A 21,916-nucleotide genomic window follows, 5' to 3' on the forward strand; every position below is an offset into this window, starting at 1 on the left:
ACTTTGGGGGAAGCCGACTGTTGTTTTGTGAGAACCAGGTCCGCGGTGCTGTTTCTCTGTAAATGGCCAGTGTGCGTCATGATAGCTCCTGTGTTGAATGTTTGCTCCCTGGTGGTCAGTGCGCGTCATAGCGACCGGTTGGACAGACACTTAGCATATTAGCCTGTTATATATTAGTATATAGATACAGAGCAGCACGCCTCTAGCTTTACCCACACCCAGATCTTCAGTCTAGCTTCCTGACTGTTCTGCCTTCCCAGGTGTGCTGCTGAGATTTTCCTGCTGGCAGTCTCAGGCTCAATTACTGAAGGTAAGCCAAGAGGGCAATGGTGTGTTTAAAATGAGACACAAACCAAACATGGGGGAAATTCTGCCATGAGCCCCCCAGACTCTGTATTATATAAAAATACTGAAATAGAATGGGTTACCATGACAAAAACATCTTCCTTAAGGGCCAGTGCTCTGCTCTTTGTTCCTGAGTATCATCGGGTCCCTGCACAGTAGTGGACACAAAGGACTTACTAGGTATTTGGGGAATAAATGCATGAACTGTCCTGACCATGGAGAAGGCTGCTGAGCAATTACTATTCCAAGTGAAAACCATCCAATGAGTGAGGGCAGGTGAGGCAGAGTTCCCCGAGGAACATCTGCACTTTACTGAGCACGTATGTTCTGTAGGCGAAGCTGGGTGCACACCAGGCCCAGAAGGTCTTCTGTGCATGAACCTCCGCAGGGAGAGGAGAGAGTAAGAAAATTAACATTCATGAGTGCCTATGGGGAGGCAAGCATCAGGCAACGCTTTTACGTGTTAATATATGTTAATATATATAAATGTGAACAAACATGTACATATTAACTCTAAGGGTCACAAGTGAACACATTAAAATGGCTTATAGACATTTAATGAATATTAAGAATTAGGATTACCTCTGTACCAAAAACTGGTATAATAGAATTAAGTATAATGGAATTAAGTTCACAAAATAAGATTCAGCTAGACTGTCAGAGAGAGGCAGGCTATTTTTCTCCCTGGTCTTTTCTAAAGGGACTGAATACATTTTCAGAATCTTCATTCTAGAGCACCCTCTGCTGGGAAAGTGCCTCAAAATGCTTGATTTATTTGTGTGTGTGTGTGTGTGTGTGTGTGTGCACCACAATGCTCTACAAATCATTTTAAATAGTTTTTCTTTTCTTTTCTGTCCAAGAGAACCTCCTAAAAGGACAATTTCTATCTTTCCACAATCACTGCCCTGCAACGAAAGCCTCACGGTCACTATTAAATAACAACTGATGAAACTGTTCTTCCAAGCCGAGTGCTAGATATCTGTTGCGTGTTACCCCAGGGTCATGAGGGTGCTGCTGGGAGGGCCTGAGAGGCGAGGCTGGTGGGAGGAGGGCAGTGGTGAACACTGCCTGCATTTCCATGGAGAACCCACGGATGTGGCTTCCCCTGGACCAAGAGGCACCGACAAGGTAGCTGGCCTCGTCATCTGAAAGGTCCCTGCTGAAAAGGGAGGGGGCGGGGGCAGGAGGGGCCCGAGAGGCACAACTCTCAGGGGAGCCCGACTGGGAGCAGAAGCTCAGAGGGACAAGCACAGAAAGGTCCACCAGAGAGTTTATAACCCGCATCAGGGAACAGCAAAGCGCAGGGGTTCCCAGAATTGAGGGAATCTCACTACTAAAGGAAGCCAAAGAGCTGGTGGACTGCTGAGCAACCAGAATCAATCAACAAACAGCTCCCGATGAGCAAAAATTCTGTCCCCCTTCTCTGCCGCCTCCTCCCTGCATGGACACTGAAGACCAAAAGCCCGGGCGAATTCCAGAGGGGAGGGAGGCATGGGGGTCCGGCCATTGCTCAGGATGGCCCCACCTGTAAAACGTCATTTCCAAGTTCCAGTCTCATCACCCCCGAGTTTCTGCCTGTCCCTTCATCTTCCCTCCCTGCCAGTCCCCAAGCAACCACTGATCTGTCCACGTCACTGTATACTAGTTTGCATTTTCTAGAGTTTTATATAAATGGAATCTGACACTGTGTACTTTCTCTCCCAGCTTCTTCCACTGAGCATTAATAATTATTTTGAGATTTATCCACATGTTGTTAGGTATGTAAACAGGCCATTCCTTTTTATTGCTGAGCAGTATTCCATTGCAGAGATATACCACAATTTGTTCACTCAAGTGCCTTTTAGTGGACATCTGGGTTATATCCAGTTTGGTTGCTATGACTATTCATATCCACATCTTTGTATGGCAAAACAACCAAACTGATAAACAAACAAGGGGAAGAATTAAATAGTCCCTATCCCATGTGCTCCTCAAACCTGAGCTGGGGAGAGGGCAGCAGCATGTAAACTGGAGTTGATATCTGGTTTTGGACTGCAACGGAACTTTAGCCAAAAATGGCCTGAAAGCCATGGGTTCTGCCAGGTGGAAGGTGGTCGTCCTGGGGAGAGATGGGTCATCAGCATCAATGGGAAGAGTAAGGCTGCCTCCTGACAACGTAGCTTAGAGACTTGCCTAAGGTCACAAAGACCTGTCCAATGCAGGAAAGCGGGAGACATCTGTGACAGAGGAGCTGAGTCATGAGGAGACAGCAACTAGGACACCAAGGGAAGTCCCCGGTGAGCCTGATTGCAACAGCCAAAGGGAGGAGGGCGGCAGCAAGCCGGAGAATCACAGACACCCACACACTCGGCCCCCACCCATGAGCGCCTCACACTGCACCCACAACACCGGCACTCCACATCCCAGTGATCTCAAATCCAGCAGCTACGTTCTCACCCCAGAAGCCTGCTGCAGGGTCTATGAGATGCTGTGATATATCCTCTCATCACAGCCTTTCAGAGCTGAAAATCCCCGGAGGGATAAGGTGATTTGCCTACGGCCACCAGGTAGGACTAGAACAGGGGTGAGCAAACTTTTTGACTCGAGGGCCACAATGGGTTCTTAAACTGGACCGGAGGGCCGGAACAAAAGCATGGATGGAGTGTTTGTGTGAACTAATATAAATTCAAAGTAAACATCATTACATAAAAGGGTACGGTCTTTTTTTTTTTAGTTTTATTCATTTCAAACGGGCCGGATCCGGCCCGCGGGCCGTAGTTTGCCCACGGCTGGACTAGAATAAAATTCTCCTGATTCCTGCTGCAGTACACCACCATCACTGTAACACGGGCTCTCCACTCAGAGATACTGTTAAATGTGTTCATGAAATACCAGGTTCAAAATGATCCTAAAAGCAACTGCCTGAAAAATAGAAGCAGCAATTGCGACACACGTATTTGGTGCATGGTTATGTAAAGGACTACTGCTTTTCTCTAGGATGTGGGTCACTAAATAAAGGCTGTTAAGAAACTGTTTGCTTCATTTCCAACCCATGTCCTGATTGCTCATCGGTACACCAATCATGGGTGACGCTGGTCTAGACAGTCAACAGCACACCAGCCTCTTGGATTCCCCTGGCTTTATCACACTCCTTTGCCAGGTATAAGAAACTCCCACATCAATATTTTTTTTTTCCTTTAGATTTTTCCGACCTGGAACTGGATCATCAATTTAGGAGGGGCCTCAGGCTTCTGAAGGCTTATACCTACAGAACTACAGTGTTCATGTTGAAATGACAGAGAGATCCTCTCTGCAGCAAGAAGGTCCTCTCAGCTCAGAATGATCACACACAGCAGGTGAGGGAGGATGGGGACACTCACCTACGTCAGCCTGACCTGCCTAAGTCTTACAGACTTTCTTCACACTATTCACTGATTAGGGCCCTGATCCAATATCAAGTCCCTCAGGTCCCACTTTGTCCCTGTAGCATTTTTTTTTAAAAAAACAACAACTTCATTTATTATTTTTGTTCAGTAAAGATGCATCTCCTCACTTACTGCCATTCTTTAAACAGTCATTGCTGTCGTTTTGTGTGACCTCTTCCTCTGGGCAGAGACACAGAGCACATGGGTGTTAAGAAGATAGAGGCCGGACATACCCAGCAGGCAGTTCCAGCCACGGACTTGCATGGTAACCGCCCTGGCAGGTATCCTATTTTGTCCATGCAATGGGATTGATCACTGCTTCTCAAGGTTGTGGCAAAGACTTCATTAGTCAAGTTATGTAGAGTGAACATCTATTGAATGAATGCTAGAAGGATCACTGAACTACTTAAATCTGGTTTTCTTTTCAGTTGTCTAGCTAGTAGAATGGAATATACAGATGTTAAATGTTTATATGATGTATCGCCCCTGTTATTTTTAGAAACTGCTGCTCATAGCAGCATTATTTATAACAATGCTACTGGAACAATTCACATGTCCATCGACGAATGAATGCATCAACAAAATGTGGTGCATACACTGATGAAATATTATCCAACTTTAAAAAGGAGGGAATTCTGACATATGCTATGACATGGACAAACCTTAATATCATGCTAAGTGACATAGCCAGACACAAAAGGACAAAGACTCTATGACGACATTTATATGAGACACCTAGAGTAGTCAAATACACAGAGACAGAAAGGAGCAGGTGGTTACCAGGGATCAGAGAGGAGGAGGGTGGGGATTTATTGCTTAATGGGAACAGTTTCAATTTTGCAAGATGAAGAAAGTCCTGGAGGTGAATAGTGCTGATGGTTGCACACAGTGTTAACATACTTATTGCCACATTATACATACAATGAATAAACTAGTAAGCTTTATTTTATGTATATTTATCATGATTTCAAAAAAGTATTGAACAAAAACTAGTTCCTTCAACCAAGTGCTAACAAAGAGATCTGAGCAACCAGAGTTGCATGTATTCCAGTTAAAATGTTTTCTTTTACACCAATTTGCTAAAATATACTGATATTCAGGCATTTAATTTTAGTGTTCCTGTTATTGTATCAACCAAATAATTTTACTTTGATTAAAACAGGCCTGGTTCGATGAAATTATTAGCCTGGAAGGAAAAAATTTCTCCACAACAGCATGTTTTTGAATTTATGATGAGCCCAGAGGAATAAAATTTGATTACTAAAATATGTTATTTTAGGTTTCCCCCCAAATAAAGATAAAGAAAAATACATGACTTAATGTTTTTAGGTTGTTTTGGTAGCATATTTTGTCTCCCTAATTGTTTCACTCAGATAAAGTTAAAATCTATACTATTTTTTAAATAAATACATATCCATAGTAAGCAGAAGCCTTAGGTATGAGGAAAAGCTGTTACAAGAAGAAAATTTAGTAAAAACATACAAATAGAGTCAGAAGAGCCATTAAAAACAAATATGTGAGAAATATGGCAATAGTAACTATACAAGCAAAGCTTGTAGGGTGGGGAATTAGGTAGAAAAGAAAAAGCATGAAAAAAGGGCACAGTTTCAGGTAATAAAATATAAGTCCTATAGATTCATTTTTAACACAGTGTATTAAAGTCTGGCAAAGTTTTCCTATAAACCTTTGTGAGCCTTGTGGCCTTCTGTGGCAACTACTGAACTCTGGTGTTGGAGGTTGACTGTAGTCACAGACACTACGTAAACAAAGGGATGTGCTGTTCCAATAAAAGTTTATTTACAAAAACTAGCAGAAGGTCAGATTTGGCCTAAGGGCAAAAGTGTGACAAGCCTTAGTCTAGAGAAACAAAATAAAGAAATAAAGGGACAATTTGGAATAAGGTATATCAACGCACATGAACTAAAATACCATGGGTTCCTACTCTTGACCCCAATGAATCAGACCCATGAGCAAAGTTCAAATTTAAAATGTCCTTTTCTTACCAAATTTTTAATCATCTCTCAGAGAAGAGCTAAATGGCTCAATGAGCTAAAATGTTCCTAGTGGATTCCTCTTTCCTACTTAAAAATGGAATGATAGTCTACTTGTATTAAAATATTCAGAATGTTTTTCTTTCTTTTTTTAAAAATCCTTACCTGAGGATATGTTTATTGATTTTAGAGAAAGAGAGACAGAGAAACATCAATGTGAAAGAGAAACATCAATCAATTGCCTCCCATATGTGCCCTACAAGGTCATTGAACCCGCAACCTCGGTATGTGCCCTGACCAGAAATCGAACTCCAAACCTTTTGGTATACGGGATGATGCCCCAACCAACTGAGCCACTTGGCCAGGCCTGTTTTTCTTTCTTTAAAAAAAATATTTCTTAGTCCCCATAAGTCAACTCACAACAGTAAATTCTTAATCTAAGCAACTCTAAGCTTTTTCAATTGATTATCAAGATACAGAATAAAATCTAGGCCAGTAACTTCAAATATGTATCACTTCAATAGAGGTTGGTTATTATCAAGATCCCCAAGGAATGTATGAACTATCTATCTATAAGATGGGAAGGTATCGCCCAGCTGGCGTGGCTCAGAGGTTTGAGCGCGGACACCATGCACAAGGAGGTCCCCGGTTTGATTCCTGGTCAGGGGCACATGTCCGGGTTTCAGGCTCAATCCCCAGTAGGGGTTGTGCAGGAGGCAGCCGATCAATGATTCTCTCTCATCATTGATGTTTCTATCTCTCTCTCTGAAATCAATAAAAACACATTAAAAAAATAAAACAGGAAGATATCTAAAGAATACATATTTTAGTGTAAAAACAAGTAAACCTTCTACACAAAGAGCACAACTGTGTCAAACAGGAAAACACACACTCTCTACATTCTCATTTGCATATGAAAGGAAAATGTTTAGAAGGATACTCTCCTCACCTCTAAGGAGGATTCCGAGTTTCACAATGTTCATGTTTCACTTTACGTTATTCTGTACTTATGCATTTTTTACCATAAGCATGCATAACTTTTTGTATTAAGATTTTTATGTTGTTAAAAGGTTTATCATCAACTTCATTATTAAGAATAATTTTGAATGCCAATATTTTTAATAAAAAGACTAGTCCCTCAAAGGACTTCTACCACTCATAAAGGTCATCACGAAACAAGGATATTTACATATACAATCCATGGGACATGGTCTTTTTGGGTAAAATTTCACAACAGTACAATACCTCAGCTCCACCCATCCATTTGGGCTCATCAGGAAACTCAGCACACAAAATATCTTCTGACTGATCAGTCCCCAAGACATGGTAGCAGAGCTTCTGGTGGAGGTTGCTGGACGTCTCTGTGCCTGGAAGAGTTAACAATGTAGACTGAAACGCAGTGTGCAATTTTAAGAGAACCTATTCCACCCACTCTGTACTATGCTAGAATCCAAGTCACGTATCTGGTTGTAGGATATGAGGTTATTACATAAAAATTAATCGTTTTTCTATATACCAGCAATGAGCAAATGGAATTTCAAACTAAACACACAATACCACTTACATTAGTACCCCCAAAGGAATACCTAGGTATAAATCTAACAAAATATGTATGAGATCTAGAGGAGGAAAACTATAAAAACTCTGATGAAAGAAATCAAAGAAGAGCTAAATAAATGGGGAGATACTTCATGTTCGTGGTCAGGAAGACTCAATATTGTCAGTTCTTCTCAACTTGACCTTTAGATTCGATCCAATCCCAGTCAAAATCCCAGCAAGTTATTTTGTGGATATTGACAAACTGATTCTAAAGTTTATGTGGAGAAGCAAAAACAAAACAACAGCCAACACAATATTGGAGGACTGACATTATCTGACTTCAAGACTTACTGTAAGTAATCAAGACATTGGTGCCATTGGCAAAAACAGACAAACAGATCAATGGAATAGAGTAGACAGCCCAGAAACAGACCCACATAATACAGTCAACTGATCTTTGCTAAAAGAGCAACAGTTATACAATAGAGAAAAGATCATTTTTTTCAACAAACAGTGGATCTCCACATGTAAAACAATCTACACACAGACCGGACACACTTCACAAACATGGACTCAAAATGGACCACAGCCTTAACTCTACATGCAAAACTATAAATGTCCTAGAAGACAACACAGGAGACACCTAGGTGACTGTGGATTTGGTGGTGACTTTTTGGATACAACACCAAAGGCACAATTCATGAAAGAAAGAACTGAGAAGCTGAACTTCATTCAAATTAGAGCCATCTGCTCTGTGAAAGATACTGTCAAGGAAATGAAAAGACAAGCCACAAAGTGGGAGAAAATATTTGCAAAAACATATCTGATAAAGGACTGTCATCCCAAATACACAGAGAATTACTAAAACTCAACAATGAGGGGAAAAACCACCTGATTAAAAAAATGGGCCAAAGACCTTAACAGACAGTAGAGATGGCAAATAAGCATATGCAAAGATGTTCCACATATCATAGGTCATCAAGAAAATGCAAATAAAACCGAGATACCATTATCAGAATGGCCACAATCCAGAGCATGGATGACACCAAATGCTGATGAGGATGTGGAGCAATAGAAACTCTCATTCATTGCTGGTGGGAATGCAAGATGGCACAGCCACTTTGCAAGACAGTTCGGCAGTTTCTTCCAAACCTAAACATACCTCTACCACATGATGCAATAATCACACTCCTTGGTATTTACCCAAAGGAGGTGAAAACTTATTTATGTTGATGCAAAAACCTGCACACCAATGTTTATAACTGCTTTATTCATAACTGCCAAAACTTGGAAGCAACCAAGATGTTTTAGGTGAGCGCATAAATAAACTGTGCTACATCTAGACAATAGAATATTATTAAGCACTAAAAAGAAATAAACTATCAAACGATGAAAAGACATGGAGCAATCTTAAATGCATACGACTAAGTGAAAGAAGCCAATCTGAAAAGGGTAGATAGTCGATGTCAACTAAAGGCATTCTGGAAAAGGCAAAACTACAGAGATGGTAAGATCAGTGGTTGCCAGGGGTTAGGAGGGAAGGAGGGAGGATAAAGAGGTGGAACAGAGGATTATCAGGCAAGTGAAACTACCCTGGTATAATACCACAATGGTGGATACTTATCGTTACACATTTGTGTGAACCCCTGGAATGTACACCATAACCTGAAGTCTAATGTAAATGATTGATTTGGGGTGATTATGATGTGTCCATGTAGGCTCATCAACTGTACCACTGTGGTGGAGATGCTGATAATGGGGGAGGCTATGCATGTGTGGGGGCAGGGGATGTTTGGGAAATCTCTGTACCTTGTGCTCAATTTTGCTGTGAACTTAAAACGACTCTAAAAGCGAACTATTAAAAAAAAAGAAGTTAAGAATCAGTTGAGTATCATCTGGAAGTAATTCACACATATCTGCTGATTTTTTGAGGCTGTTGTAAGATTGAACTATTTTTACTTTATTCTGAAAAGGTACCAAGCTTTCAGAACAATGAAGAAAAAGATAATACCACGACGCACAGTGCAATATTCAGATCTTATGTCATAGAAATGTACACTTGAAAGCTCTATGATCCTATTACCCAATGTCACCCCAGCAAATTTAATGAAAAAAACAACACCACCTTAGAGCACTTGGTGACTTTCCCAGGGCTTTCTGGGAACACTGGTAAGAAGTGCACAGTCAGAACCACTCAGCTTTTCTGCACGGGCTCCAGCACTCACCCTAAGTGGCTGCTGAGGTTCTCTGGACAAGAGGCCAGCAACTGACAGCTGGGAGGTACTGGCTTTCTTAGTTCAATTGCAATTACTATGGTTGCCACTAAAAGTGGAGGGTAACTGAAAATTTTCATGTTTTTCACAAGTTAACTTCATAACATTATTCTCTAACAAGAAATGGCCAGTTATATGCTTTTTTGATCTCCCAGAACTTGGAAATAGCCAACAATTTCTAACCCACTGGCACTCTCAATACAGACACAGAGGTCTTTCTTTAGCCAACATTCTTGATTTAAAAACCTCTTAGCTCCTCTTGTAGATCCCTGGTGAATTCGAAGAAAGGTAATGAGTAGTATAATCAAAGGCAGCAGACGGTAAACATAGCCAAAAGAGATGAAAAGTGTTACAGCCTTATTCCCAATTCAACTGGGAGGGGGAGGCGGGAGACAGAAAGGAGAGTATCACTAAAGATACAGCAGGTCATGATAAGGGGACAACATGTGCGGTAGAAAGCACTTGCCAGGCCCAGGCTCTGAAAAAGGTGCCCGAGACTCTGCATCCCAGCTCCACATCTCTAACAAAGGGACCGTAAAACCCACCCGTCAAGACCAGCCAAGAAACATGAGAACGCTATACCTCGAGTGGAATATAGAGTGGCATAAAGACACTGTTGCTGACAGCTTGTACCAGCAAGGTATAAGGTACAGGACCCTTCCTGTCTGGGAAGATGAGGAGTGAAGGGGGAAAGAAAGAGGGACCACTGAACACAACAGGATCTTTGTGAAACTGAAGAGGAGAAGAATAGATGTGTATGGGAAGTTAACAAGAAGAAAAGTGTCAAGATAAATGTAGCCAACAGGGGACTGTAACTTCTGACCAGGGAAAAGATCAATGATGATTGCAGCAGAAAAATTTTATAATCACTCAACATCATTAAATAAGTTAGTTTTATGAAAAAAATCCATCTTCTCCATGAACCCCCTGGGACATAGAACACATTTGTGAAAGACTGACTGGAATAGTGGCCTCACTATTTCACAGTCCCCAGTATCCCCTTGAATAGGGGATGGTAAACAGAATGCAGGGAAGTGACAGTATGACAGTAGCAAGCCCAGGCATCTACGAAGTTGTGCCTTTCAGCTCTCCCTCTTGGAATCCTGCTGAGCTTCCATGCAAATTAGCCTGCTAGAGGATGAGAGACCACATGGACCAGAGCTGAGGCCCCAGACATGTAAGAGTCAAGCCAACTGACCTGCAGCTGACCACAGACAGACACATCATGAACTCAGCTAAGCCCAGAAGAACTGCCTGGACAACCCATAGACTCAAGCGAAATAAATGGTCATTATTCTAAATCACTGAGGTTTGGGGTGATCTCTTATACAACAAAGTTACATGGTACAACATTCTTTGAGGAATCCTGGCTCTAGACTAAGCATGTCAAACTCCAAGGCTAACACAGGCCAAATAAACACGGTTTAAGTTTATGTGGGCCGCAAAGAAAAACTTCCATTTTCATAGAAATGTAGGTTTATTTCAATAGACATGCTGAACACAAAGGGCTGAAATAAATGAATAATCATTAACATAAAGTAATAGAACATTTTAATAAAAATTAATATTTTTTCTTGAACATTAACTTACCAGGCACTGAATAACTACGCAACTTAATAAGTGTAATGCAAATAAACCTATTTTTCTTGTTCTCCGAAAGCAAAATATTTCCTGTTGTGCACACCAAACAAGTCAGTCCAAGACTAATGACATGGCAATCGGTTGCTAAAATATCTGCTGCTAGTATTAGTGGAGACAAATGGTGCGCCTGCACATAAGGCACGTAAGGGAAATGAATGCAACACGATTATAGTAATCAGTCATTAGTGAACGTTGTAGTTCATTATTAATAACTAGAGGCCCGGTGCACGAAATTCGTGCGGGGGGGGGGGGGGGGGGTCCCCTCAGCCTGGCCTGCAACGACGCCAGCGTCCCTCGCGCCGCGGCCCCTCCCCTCCCATCACGCTGCCGGTGTGCAGACGCTGGGCTCGCATTGCCAGGGCAACACTGCCAGCGTCCCGTCCCAGCCACTATGGGTGCCGCCATCTTTGTCATGGAGTGATGGTTAATTTACATATTACTCTTTTATTAGATAGGACCAGAGGCCCGGTGCACGAATTCATGCACATTGAAAGTAAATTAATTAGAAGATTCATACAGTAATTACGTTACTGCAAAAAATTACATCAATAGTATATATAATATAGCATTATAAAATTAAAACATGCGTGCGATTGGTGCCAGCGAGAACTTTATATGTATCACACATGTGCGAGTCAACGTTTATTTTTAAATTGCCATTTCGCATCATATGTACTGGCCAGTCAGATGGTTGATGAATAAATCACGATGTGGTTCATGTTGAATGTCAACTAAAACAACTAAATTCACGATCGACAATGACAGATCAAAACACGCATGGGATTGGTGCCAGCGAGAGCTTTACATGAATCACACAAGCGTGAGTCAATGTTTATTTTTAAATTGCCAGTGCGCATCATATGTACCAGCTGGTCAGTCAGTGGGTCGGACGGACGGTCGGTCACTTAGCCTTATATATATATAGATAGATTATGTATAACAGGATATTGTAAAAATTAAGTTACGGAATTTTTATTAAAACATTTCTTACATACCGTTATATTGGCTGGGCCCCAAAAATATTCGCTGTGGGCCGCAAGTTTGACATGCTTGCTCTAGACCAAACTGTTAGGGATTAGTTTTTCTTTTAAAGTTATGGGAGTCACACTTCTATTTCATAAAAAAAGGTGCTTTCACCTGAAGTCTTAACGTACCATCACTTTTTCCGTCTTGTTGGGGGTAAGAGTTGTAGAACATTCCCTTCCCATCATGGGTCCAGGCCATACAGCTGAACTTGACTCTTTCGAGCACATCTGGAAGCTCTTTAGCACCATCGACTTTCATAAACTTGATTGTCACCCAGTCGGAGCCACTGGCACTCAGACCGTAGGCAAAATATTCACCGTCTTCACTGAATGCATAGCCTATGGAACACAGGAGAAATCAAACAGTGACGGGGACACAGTGCCTGGCCCTGCTCACTGCCCTGCGCTGCCCCACAACGCTCTCTGTCGTACACGGAGGCAGACTGTGGTAGTGAGGAACTCTGAGGGCCAAGCCCATGTCTTACAGGCATTTGCCTTATGACCTTAAGCAAGTCTTCATTTCTTCATCTCTAACATGAAGTGTTGGATTCTATGCCCACTAAGATGCTTCCATTTTTTAATTTCTATCAGTTAAAAGCAGAGCTCATCTTGGATTTTCAGCACATTTTATTTACACTCTAAAGCAGCGGTTCTCAACCTGTGGGTCGCAACCCCTTTGGCGGTCGAACGACCCTTTCACAGGGGTCGCCTAAGACCATCCTGCATATCAGATATTCACATTACACTCATAACAGTAGCAACATTACAGTTATGAAGTAGCAACGAAAATAATTTTATGGTTGGGTCACAACATGAGGAACTGTATTTAAAGGGCCAGAAGGTTGAGAACCCCTGCAAAGGGAACAAGTAAGGAACAAGGAAACTGCCTTTGGAGTAATGACTGAATTAGGACACACGCCATGAAACAGAACTAAATTGGAGTCATTAGGTAATTTTTGGAATGGATTCCAACTATCTGAGTTCATTCTTTACAACCCCGTTTTCTGAGCATTACTGGCACTCAAGGATTATCGCCCATACCATCCGAACACCACCACCCAGGCAAATAAGGCCTGAGGGTTTGCAATGAAGGATCTCACGCGGTCCACATACCAAAAGTGACTGTGGAAAAGGAAGAAAAGCAACACCATCTATGGACTACTCTACTGTCCAGTTCTTTAGGGACAAGAGAGATAGATCATTGTCATCACCATGGAATGTTTCCTGACAAATATAGCAGCTTTCATCATTGTGAATTATCATTATGGTACAGCATTTGGTACCAGACACCAACACCAGAAATTTCCTCTTAGGATGTTTGCTGAACTTTACCTGGGGGGGGGGGGGGGAGGGGGCTTGTGGAAATTATTCTAAGAAACCCAACTATTTTCAGAGGTTTTCTACTATTTTTACATGAGACCTCTATTAATGGGAAATATGTCTAAAACCTCAAAAAGCCTACTTATTACTCACTTACAATTCCTATAAAATATCCAGGCTCATAAGTATGTAATTGCAGAAAAGAATCTAGAAGATGATGGGGAGAAAATATTCACTTTCCACTCTATATAACATTGTAGTGTTTGAATTAGCTATATAGAATTAGAAAATTTTCAGAAAAATTCCAAATAAAAATTTTGAATTCAAATTATATTAATTTTATTTTTGTTAATCCTCACCCAATGTAGTTTTTCCATTGATTTCTAGAGAGAGTGGAGGAGAGGGGAGAGACAGAGAGAAACATCGATGTGAGAGAGGCACATCAACTGTTGCCTCCCACACGAGCCTGCAACTGAGGTGCATGCCCTTGACCAAAATTGAACCCATACACCTTCAGTCAGCAGGCTGACACTTAATCCACAGAGCATCTACCTGCAGACTGAAGGGTCCCGGGTTCGATTCTGGTCAAGGGCACATGCCCAGGTTGCAGACTTGATCCCCAGTGGGGGGTGTGCAGGAGACAGATGATCAATGATTCTCATCTTTGATGTTTCTATCTCTCCCTCTCCCTTCCTCTCTGAAATCAATCAAAATACATTTTAAAAAAAATGTATATACTATCAAAAGAATCTGAATGTTTACCTCCCATACTGTAATTTCCCTATAATACCACTGTCAAACACCCAATCCAGGTCCCATGTTGAATTTTCCTTTCCATCCATCCGGACATGAAGATGGCAACAATTCCATAAAAAAGTTACTAGGATGAATTATCAAAGTGAGAAGTGAGACTCTGTTATAATGAAGTCTTTCTGGATGAGTTGCAAGACAGACCTTTGCTAAAACTAAATGAATCCTACACAGGGTACATTATTGCACAGAACTACTATATTAATAAGTTCTTTTAACTCCAAGTTCCAATTCATGGAAGAATACTCTTATTAAGCTGGCTGGCATCTTATTACTTTCAATTCCAGTTAGTAAAGAATCATCATTTACATTCACAGCCCATTTGTAGAGGAGAGGGAACCACTAAATGACTGAATGCCTTTATTTTTATTGTAAGGGCAATTTTGGTCAAGGGCATTTTTATTTTATTCTAAGGGTCCTTGCCCAGATCTGTTTAATTCCCACCTAACTGATTATAGGACTTCAGTGTTCCAACTGCTCAATTCTGTAGGACTGAACCTACAACTGTGCTTTCTTAATAAAACAGAAGATGCTACAGAAGATGAGCCAACTGCACTAAAAACATCTATAATGCTACCAAGATGTGGTTCTCAGAGGATACAGTTATTAAATCATAGAACCACAAACTTCCTGACCCTAGGACTAGTGTTTATGGCACAAACCGGGGATAATCGTTATGGCCTGTGGAGGAGGTTATTTTCGGGACAGGATTATTTAGGAGACATATAGCAACTGTAGGCTAAACTTACTCAGTTTTTAAACTTGCATCTTTAGAGGTCAGGGTACCAAGCTGTCCAATTTTACAAGCTTGTATGTTTTTACTTTTAATTCTAACATACTGACAATTATCTAAATTTTAAAACTCTTAATCAGTTCCCCCACCCCGCCCCCCCGCAAGGAAAGGGATCTCGTAAATAGTCCTTCCTATTTTATATTTATAGTTGAAACATTCTTTGTATAGCTTAAATTTCTTATAGAAGAGGACTGTGTTTCTAATCACAGATAGTTCTCAGGGATATTATGGGAAATGATGAAGATACTTCAGGGTCTCAGAAGCCCTAGGCGTTAATTTGAGGCCAGTGACAAGTATTCTCCAGATCTGCTTCATGCCATCAGAAGGACACGTGATTACTCACGTGTTCTAAACATACTGTGCAAAAATAGCTCTCCTGACATTGCGTGTGCATCTGTTCTGCAACAGGGTCCACGCTCTGTCTGGTATTTCCGAGGTGAGGTGACTGCTCCAACACAGAGCTTGGCGTGGGGGCCTGGGACTCCCGGGGCCTGGCTGTGGAGCACTCACCTCGAAGCGCCACGGTGCCATCATCGGAGAGTACGTTGGGGTCTAGGAACACTCTGGCTTCACCCTCTAAGGAATCCTGTACATATAATACTCGCTGGTTCTGCAAACCTGTATTGTAAAAATAGAAATACCTGCGGGACAGAGACAGTCTTTATTTAGCTGTGGAGTTTCCTATTTGCGGAGTAAAACCAAATGCACATAAGCAAAACACACACACACACACACACACACACACACACACACACACACACAGGTACAGCAGCAAATGGGACATGGGGACTAGGTTATAGGTCCCACCATCTCCCCTGAATTGCTTTAAATATTCAAATCCTGCACCTTAACTAAGCAGAGACAAAGACTTTTATTTGCTAAATAAAAGGCAGCTGGGTAGGGGTCGGCAAACCTTTTCTGTAAAGGGCAAGACTGAAAATATTTCAGGCTTTGTGGCCACACATCTCTGCTGCTACTACACAACTGTGAGTTGTACAGAAGCAGCCATGGACAATATATAAATGAATGGACATGATTGTGTGCCATTTAAACCTCATTTATAAAAGCAGGTGGTGGGCAGGGCTTGGCATGCAGATCCACTTTGCTGATCCTTGGGGAGAAAGGGGATACTAAATTATTGATGATACTTCCAATGAGGCTTAAAAACCTAACTAGAGAATATGTTTGAGTGAGTGTAAGAAAACAAGGGAAGCAAATTATTAGGTTCTACTTCCTGGACAATTTTCATTTTTGGATAGAAGTGCATATAATAAAATCTTTTCAAGTAGTATAAACCAAAGATAATTAATTTTAGAGGCAAACAAATCTCCATTGTTATTTATGAATCATGCCATCTCACCAATTACTAGCCATAAGAAAACAATAGTTTTTTACACTCTAGATTTCGTCGTCGGACATATCTATACTAAATTTCTTTCTTTGTTTTTTTTTTTTGTGTGATTATGTTAGTTGTTGGTTTTTTTAAAATTTATTTTTAATTATAGGGACATCTACTAAATTTCTTAATCCTTACTTTAAGAATTTGGACAACAGACCAAAAAATATTCTCATATTTAAGCACAGAAATGAATCCATTTTATAATGAATTAATTTGATAAACTGGTAAGTTATTCAGAACCTGTTTTAACATTTAAGAACGCATTCAATGAGAAAAGTGAAATAAAATTAAGTGAAAGCAACGTCACGTACCGCTTTCCTTTCTTGAAGTGGCAACTATACTTGGGATAGTCATACAGCTCAGTCATCCTCTCCTTGTATAAACCTCGGATGGGGCACTGCTCCAGGAACGGCACAGTGATCTTGTTCTGGGCCTCCACAAAAGCCTGCAGAAAAAGGTAAATGGCCCGAGAAAGTCAGATATAAAATTTACCATGAGACATGTTATACTTTAACTTGTATCAGAGAGATGCAGCAATTCCACTTCTGGGACTAGATCCAAAGATGTTGAAGAGATATTACTTACAATAGCCAAGATATAGAAATGACCTAAGTGTCCACTGATGGATCGAATGGATAAAGAAAATGTGATAAATACGTGTGTACAGTGAAATATTACTCAGCCACAAAAGGGAGGAAATTCTGCCATTTGTGACAACATGGAGAGACCTTGAGTGCATTATGCTAAGTGAAATGAGTCAGCAGAGAAAGACAAATACTGTATGGTCTCACTTATATGTGAAACCTAAAAAAAACACCCACACAAACATTCATAGAAAAGAGATCAGATTTGTGATTACCAAAGGCAGGGAGGTGGGGAGGGAGGGGGAAAGAGGGAATTGGATAAATGTGGACAAAGGTACAAACTTCTGTTATAAAATAAGAAGTATCAAGGATGCAATGTCCAATATGATGACTATAGTTAACACTGCTATATGATATATATAAAAAAGTTGTTAAGAGAGTTAATCCTGAGTTCTCATCACACATTTTTTTCTTTCTATCAATATCAGATGATAGATGTTAACAAAATTTAATGTTGTAATCATTTCACAATATATGCATAAGTCAAGTCATTATGCTGTATACCTTAATCTTACACAGAACTGGAGGAGGGGGTAGACTAAAAAAATGAAACAGTGAAAGCATATTTTCCCTCCATAAATAATAACGAATATTTACAAGGCACAAACTTCATACCAGGCAAGTATTAACTCATTTGGATCTCATAATCGAAGTTCTTTAAGTGGCCCACCCCTGTGGATAGGGAAACTGAGTCTCAGAGGGTTAAAAAGCTGCCCGGCATCATGCAGCGAGGCAATGGCAGAGCTGGCTCCTGTGAATCCATGCTCTTAACAAGCACACTACACGGCTGCTCAGATCACACACGGCCAGTAAACCACACTCACACTGTGCTGAGGCTCTGGCAGCTTAGTCAGCAGCTGGGGTCCCAAACATCAGAGTTAAAGATATAAGGTTAGAGATACCTAGGTGCTATTTTTATCAATTTTGTCTTTGACTTACTATCTTTCTAAGACCTACTACCTTGTCAACTTCACTAATATTTTTTAAAATTGGAAAATGAATGGCATTGAATGAGAATATCTATAATACATGGTTTATACGTAGAGTAAGCGGTAGCCTGCAGGAAGGCAGGGGACCCTGCCAAAGTAGTTTTTTGCAACAACAGACCAGTTGTAACCAAGCATACCCTGTTGATAACTAAGCAGTTAGAAAGTAGCTTTTGATTTTTGTTACAAAATGGATACATAGTTGCAAAGCCACTCAAGAGGCAGCATTTTGGAGATTACTAAGCACTCGCAGGAGCCTTACCCGATTTCATGGGGGAAGGAAAGCCACGCCTACCTGGCAGACATGGCAATGGAGGTAGGTGGTCAGTCGCCGATCAAGGTCATGCAGTGAGTTAGCAACAGCTCTGAATTACTTTATTCCAGACATTGTGACTGAAGCTGAACAGTGACCGGAGCTGACTCCACATCTGATGTGGGATGTGGAGACAAAGCAGACCCACCCAGGGGAGCAGGGGGGCAGCCTGGGCCTCCTCTGACTTTCTCCCGCTTGGGCTGGGCAGGACAGGCCCCTTGGGGTGCTGGACCGCCAATGAGGATTTAGTAAGAACCCAGGGTGCCTCAGCACTAATCCGGGATTGTGAAAGGAGGGGGGACAAGTCTAAGACCAGCTTCCGTGAGAGCAGAAGCCACATGGACTGGCTGGTATCTAAGAGGAGCAGGAATGGCCATTACAATGGGAGTGAGATGGGGAAAATGGGCACAGCGCACGGTAATGTGTAGTTTTGATAGCTATTTCCCTGAAGGGCCTGACCCTGCCCTCTGAGGAGGGCGCCACAAACTTCATTTCTCGTCCTCTGGTTTGTGTGTGGATGAGGCTGCATCCAGGCCTTCTCCTGGCTGCAGGACAGCCTGGCTCTAGGCGGACATGGTGAGTCCAAGAGTCACAGATTGCCCGGGGGTTTTCCTTGGCAAGGGACTGTGTTCTCTGATCGTGTCTCAATTCTGCGCTGCTTCTCTGACACATCTCATGGCACTATCACAACTGCTGCGACAGAATCCATCGCCGGCTAAAGCAGACACATGGCTCTTCCCGTTTAAAATGGTCGTAAAACTGTTAGTCCAGGTATAACAATGCCACCAAATACCCACATAACTCTAGGATTATTACACCCAATTCTGTCACCTCCCACCCACAAGTGTTAGGCAATGACTTTAAACAGAGCAGCGTTTAAGGACTGCACCCTTCCAAGTCAAATACCTAGACGCAAAACCAAACAGTGTTCAAATTCCTCCACGTCTGAAGTTCTTTCACAGTAAACAGCTTTGTAACTCAGGCAAATCCTTGTCCTGAAGGTGGTGGGAAACTTTCTGTAAAGGGGCTTTGTGAAAGCTGGGGTTCCACAGAATGCCAATAAAATTCCTGGCATTTTAACCAGGAAAATACCTTCTTGCTCATTTATGGATTTAATCGTCTGGTTTCTTGGTCTAAAAATTAGAACAAATTTGGGGGAAAGGTTAAAGGAAGGAACCTGGAGGAAGTACATGATGATAAAGAAGCAGGCTGGGGAGAACGAAAATGCTCTTCGTTCCTCAGATGTTTCAGCATCTGAAGTCACTCTTCACGATGTTATCAAAAGAACCGAAACCTGAGAGCCCATTAACCACACCTGCAGCAAAGCCTCTAAATGTTAGAGGCTTTTGAAAAGGATCACAGTTCAGATGCTATAGCTATGGATGAATCTGAACACATTTTCCCAAGAAAAGCTGCTCAAAACAAAGAAATCCTGTTCATATATCATTAGAAAACTTCAAAGCAAAGGGAAGTTTCCATTATGCAAGATGAGTAAATTCCAGAGATCTCTGTGCAATATTGTGCCTATGGGTAATGATACTGTATTGTACATATAAAATTTTAAGAGGGTGGACCTCATGTAGTTTAATTCTTACCATTAAAGGAAAAAAATGCAAAGTGCCTCAGCAGAGGGTCGCAAGGTGTGGGAGCTGGAGATTCCTTTACCCCAACTGCCTTCAGGAAGAATTTTTTCAAGATGTCCTCATGTGTCCTGTATTTCAATCCACAAAATACCTCGAGTCCTCTGACAAGTACAATTCTTACATATGTAATAAAAATGATGCATAGTTACTCATTACACACACACACACACACACACACACCAGCATGACTATATAACATGGAATTACAAAGATGAATTAAGGATAAGAATAAGTGCTACAGGAGAACAAATGAAGGAGACACTACTTCCAGGATAAGGCGGGGCGGGCTGGAGTAGAGGCCATGTCAGGACAACCAGGAGGGAGCTCCAGGCAGAAGACCAACTCGGGCACCAGCATCCACCTCCAAATACCAATAAAAGCTAGGATAGTGCTATCTACATCAACTGCTGCAAACTACAAGTGTGTGTGTGTGTGTGTGTGTGTGTGAGATGACTGTTTAAGCAACTATCAGGGGGCTCTGAGAAAGGCAGTGTGGGTGTCACACATGGCCTGACAGAGCACCAGGATCCCACACGTCCTGGTGGCCAGAGGGGAAGCACACTTGCACCGCGTCCCACCCCCCCCCCCCCCCCCTTTGCTGGAAGTTTAGCAGGATCTGGAAGGGCAGGGATAACCCCATAAAAAAAGTCAAAAGGTGGCAAAACTCATCCCTGAGGCTGCAGGACCCGGGGCCAGGAGGGCTGAGCAGCCACACAGAAAACTGGAGGTCGGTCATGCCCAACAGACCGTCAGAGGCAGCAGCTTTAGGAAACATGCCTAGAAACTGAGACTATAAATGGAATAATGCATGTTATCAGACTAATATGAGGACTCATTACTTCAAAGAGAAAAGAGTGCCCCTTATTTTCCAGTTCTCATTGAATATTTTAAAAAATCAGCAGTCCGCCAGACAAAGGAATCCTTAAAGCCCAAACAGTACTGTGACCGCAATGCCATTAACCTCAACCAAGTGAGGTGCCTTTCCCTCCCTGGCCACCCCCAACCCCCAACTCATTTCCAAAGAGGAGAAATACCAAATCTAATCTGTGAAATCTGGAATTCATGGGGCTTGTCTTTTAACTTCAAAACCCCAGCATGTTTGCGTTCTGAGAACACCTGCTCTCAGGTAAGGGAAGCTCCCGGCGCTTCCAGCTGCACATGCTTAGCAGACCAGGTGTCTCCCACCTTCTTGCCTGTCCCCATCTGGGCAAACCAGTCCCCTCACTGGGGCTAGTTACTTCTGTCAACCAGAAGGAAGCAGAAACCTGCATTTTGACCTGAGATTCAGCCTTGTTCTCAAATCTCGTCACTAGCAGGGAGCTCATTCTAAGCTGGAACTTGAGCCCCACCAGCTCTGTTCTTCAGTGTATATACTACTGACCAGAAACTCGGCCAGGAGGGAGGGGAGGTGCACCCCAAATCCAAACCTAACTAGAAACCCAATCATGAAGAAGTTAAACACATACACATCCTCTCTTAAATAATTCCTGTGCATCAATGAAGGAATCCAAATTAGAACGAGAATATATAGAAAAACAAAAAAGACCACTAAGAATTGAAGTTCATGGGGTGTGGTAAAAACATTCGGAGTTGACATCTGGTTTTGTTTGGTACGTTTGTGAAGTCCCTCGGATAGAGTGGGGCTGTCACCTCTGCTGGCCATCAGTGCACCCCTCCCCTAGACCTGGGACTGATCCAGGGTCCTCGACACCCATGCAGGATGAGGCTCTCGGTTGGTCTAGAACAGGGGTGGGGAACCTTTTTTTCTGTCAAGGGCTATTTGGATATTT

General features: G+C 42.0%; 1 protein-coding gene across 1 annotated transcript in view; it reads right to left on the minus strand.

The window, feature by feature from the left end:
- Nucleotides 1-2,321: 2,321 nt before the first annotated feature.
- LOC102428095 (prolyl endopeptidase-like) overlaps nt 2,322-21,916 on the minus strand; it is a gene marked incomplete at its 3' end in the record, with an annotated part of 36,725 nt that continues 17,130 nt past the window's right edge. The window contains exons 3-7 of the mRNA XM_006098005.3: nt 16,852-16,985; nt 15,652-15,782; nt 12,348-12,557; nt 6,986-7,107; nt 2,322-2,561 (exon numbers count right to left, since the gene is read on the minus strand). Coding sequence (XP_006098067.2) covers nt 2,322-2,561; nt 6,986-7,107; nt 12,348-12,557; nt 15,652-15,782; nt 16,852-16,985 — 837 coding nt within the window. The remainder of the gene's footprint in view (nt 2,562-6,985; nt 7,108-12,347; nt 12,558-15,651; nt 15,783-16,851; nt 16,986-21,916) is intronic.

The sequence above is a fragment of the Myotis lucifugus genome, unplaced genomic scaffold, assembly GCF_000147115.1.
Source record: "Myotis lucifugus unplaced genomic scaffold, Myoluc2.0 scaffold_216, whole genome shotgun sequence".
NCBI lineage: Eukaryota > Metazoa > Chordata > Mammalia > Chiroptera > Vespertilionidae > Myotis > Myotis lucifugus.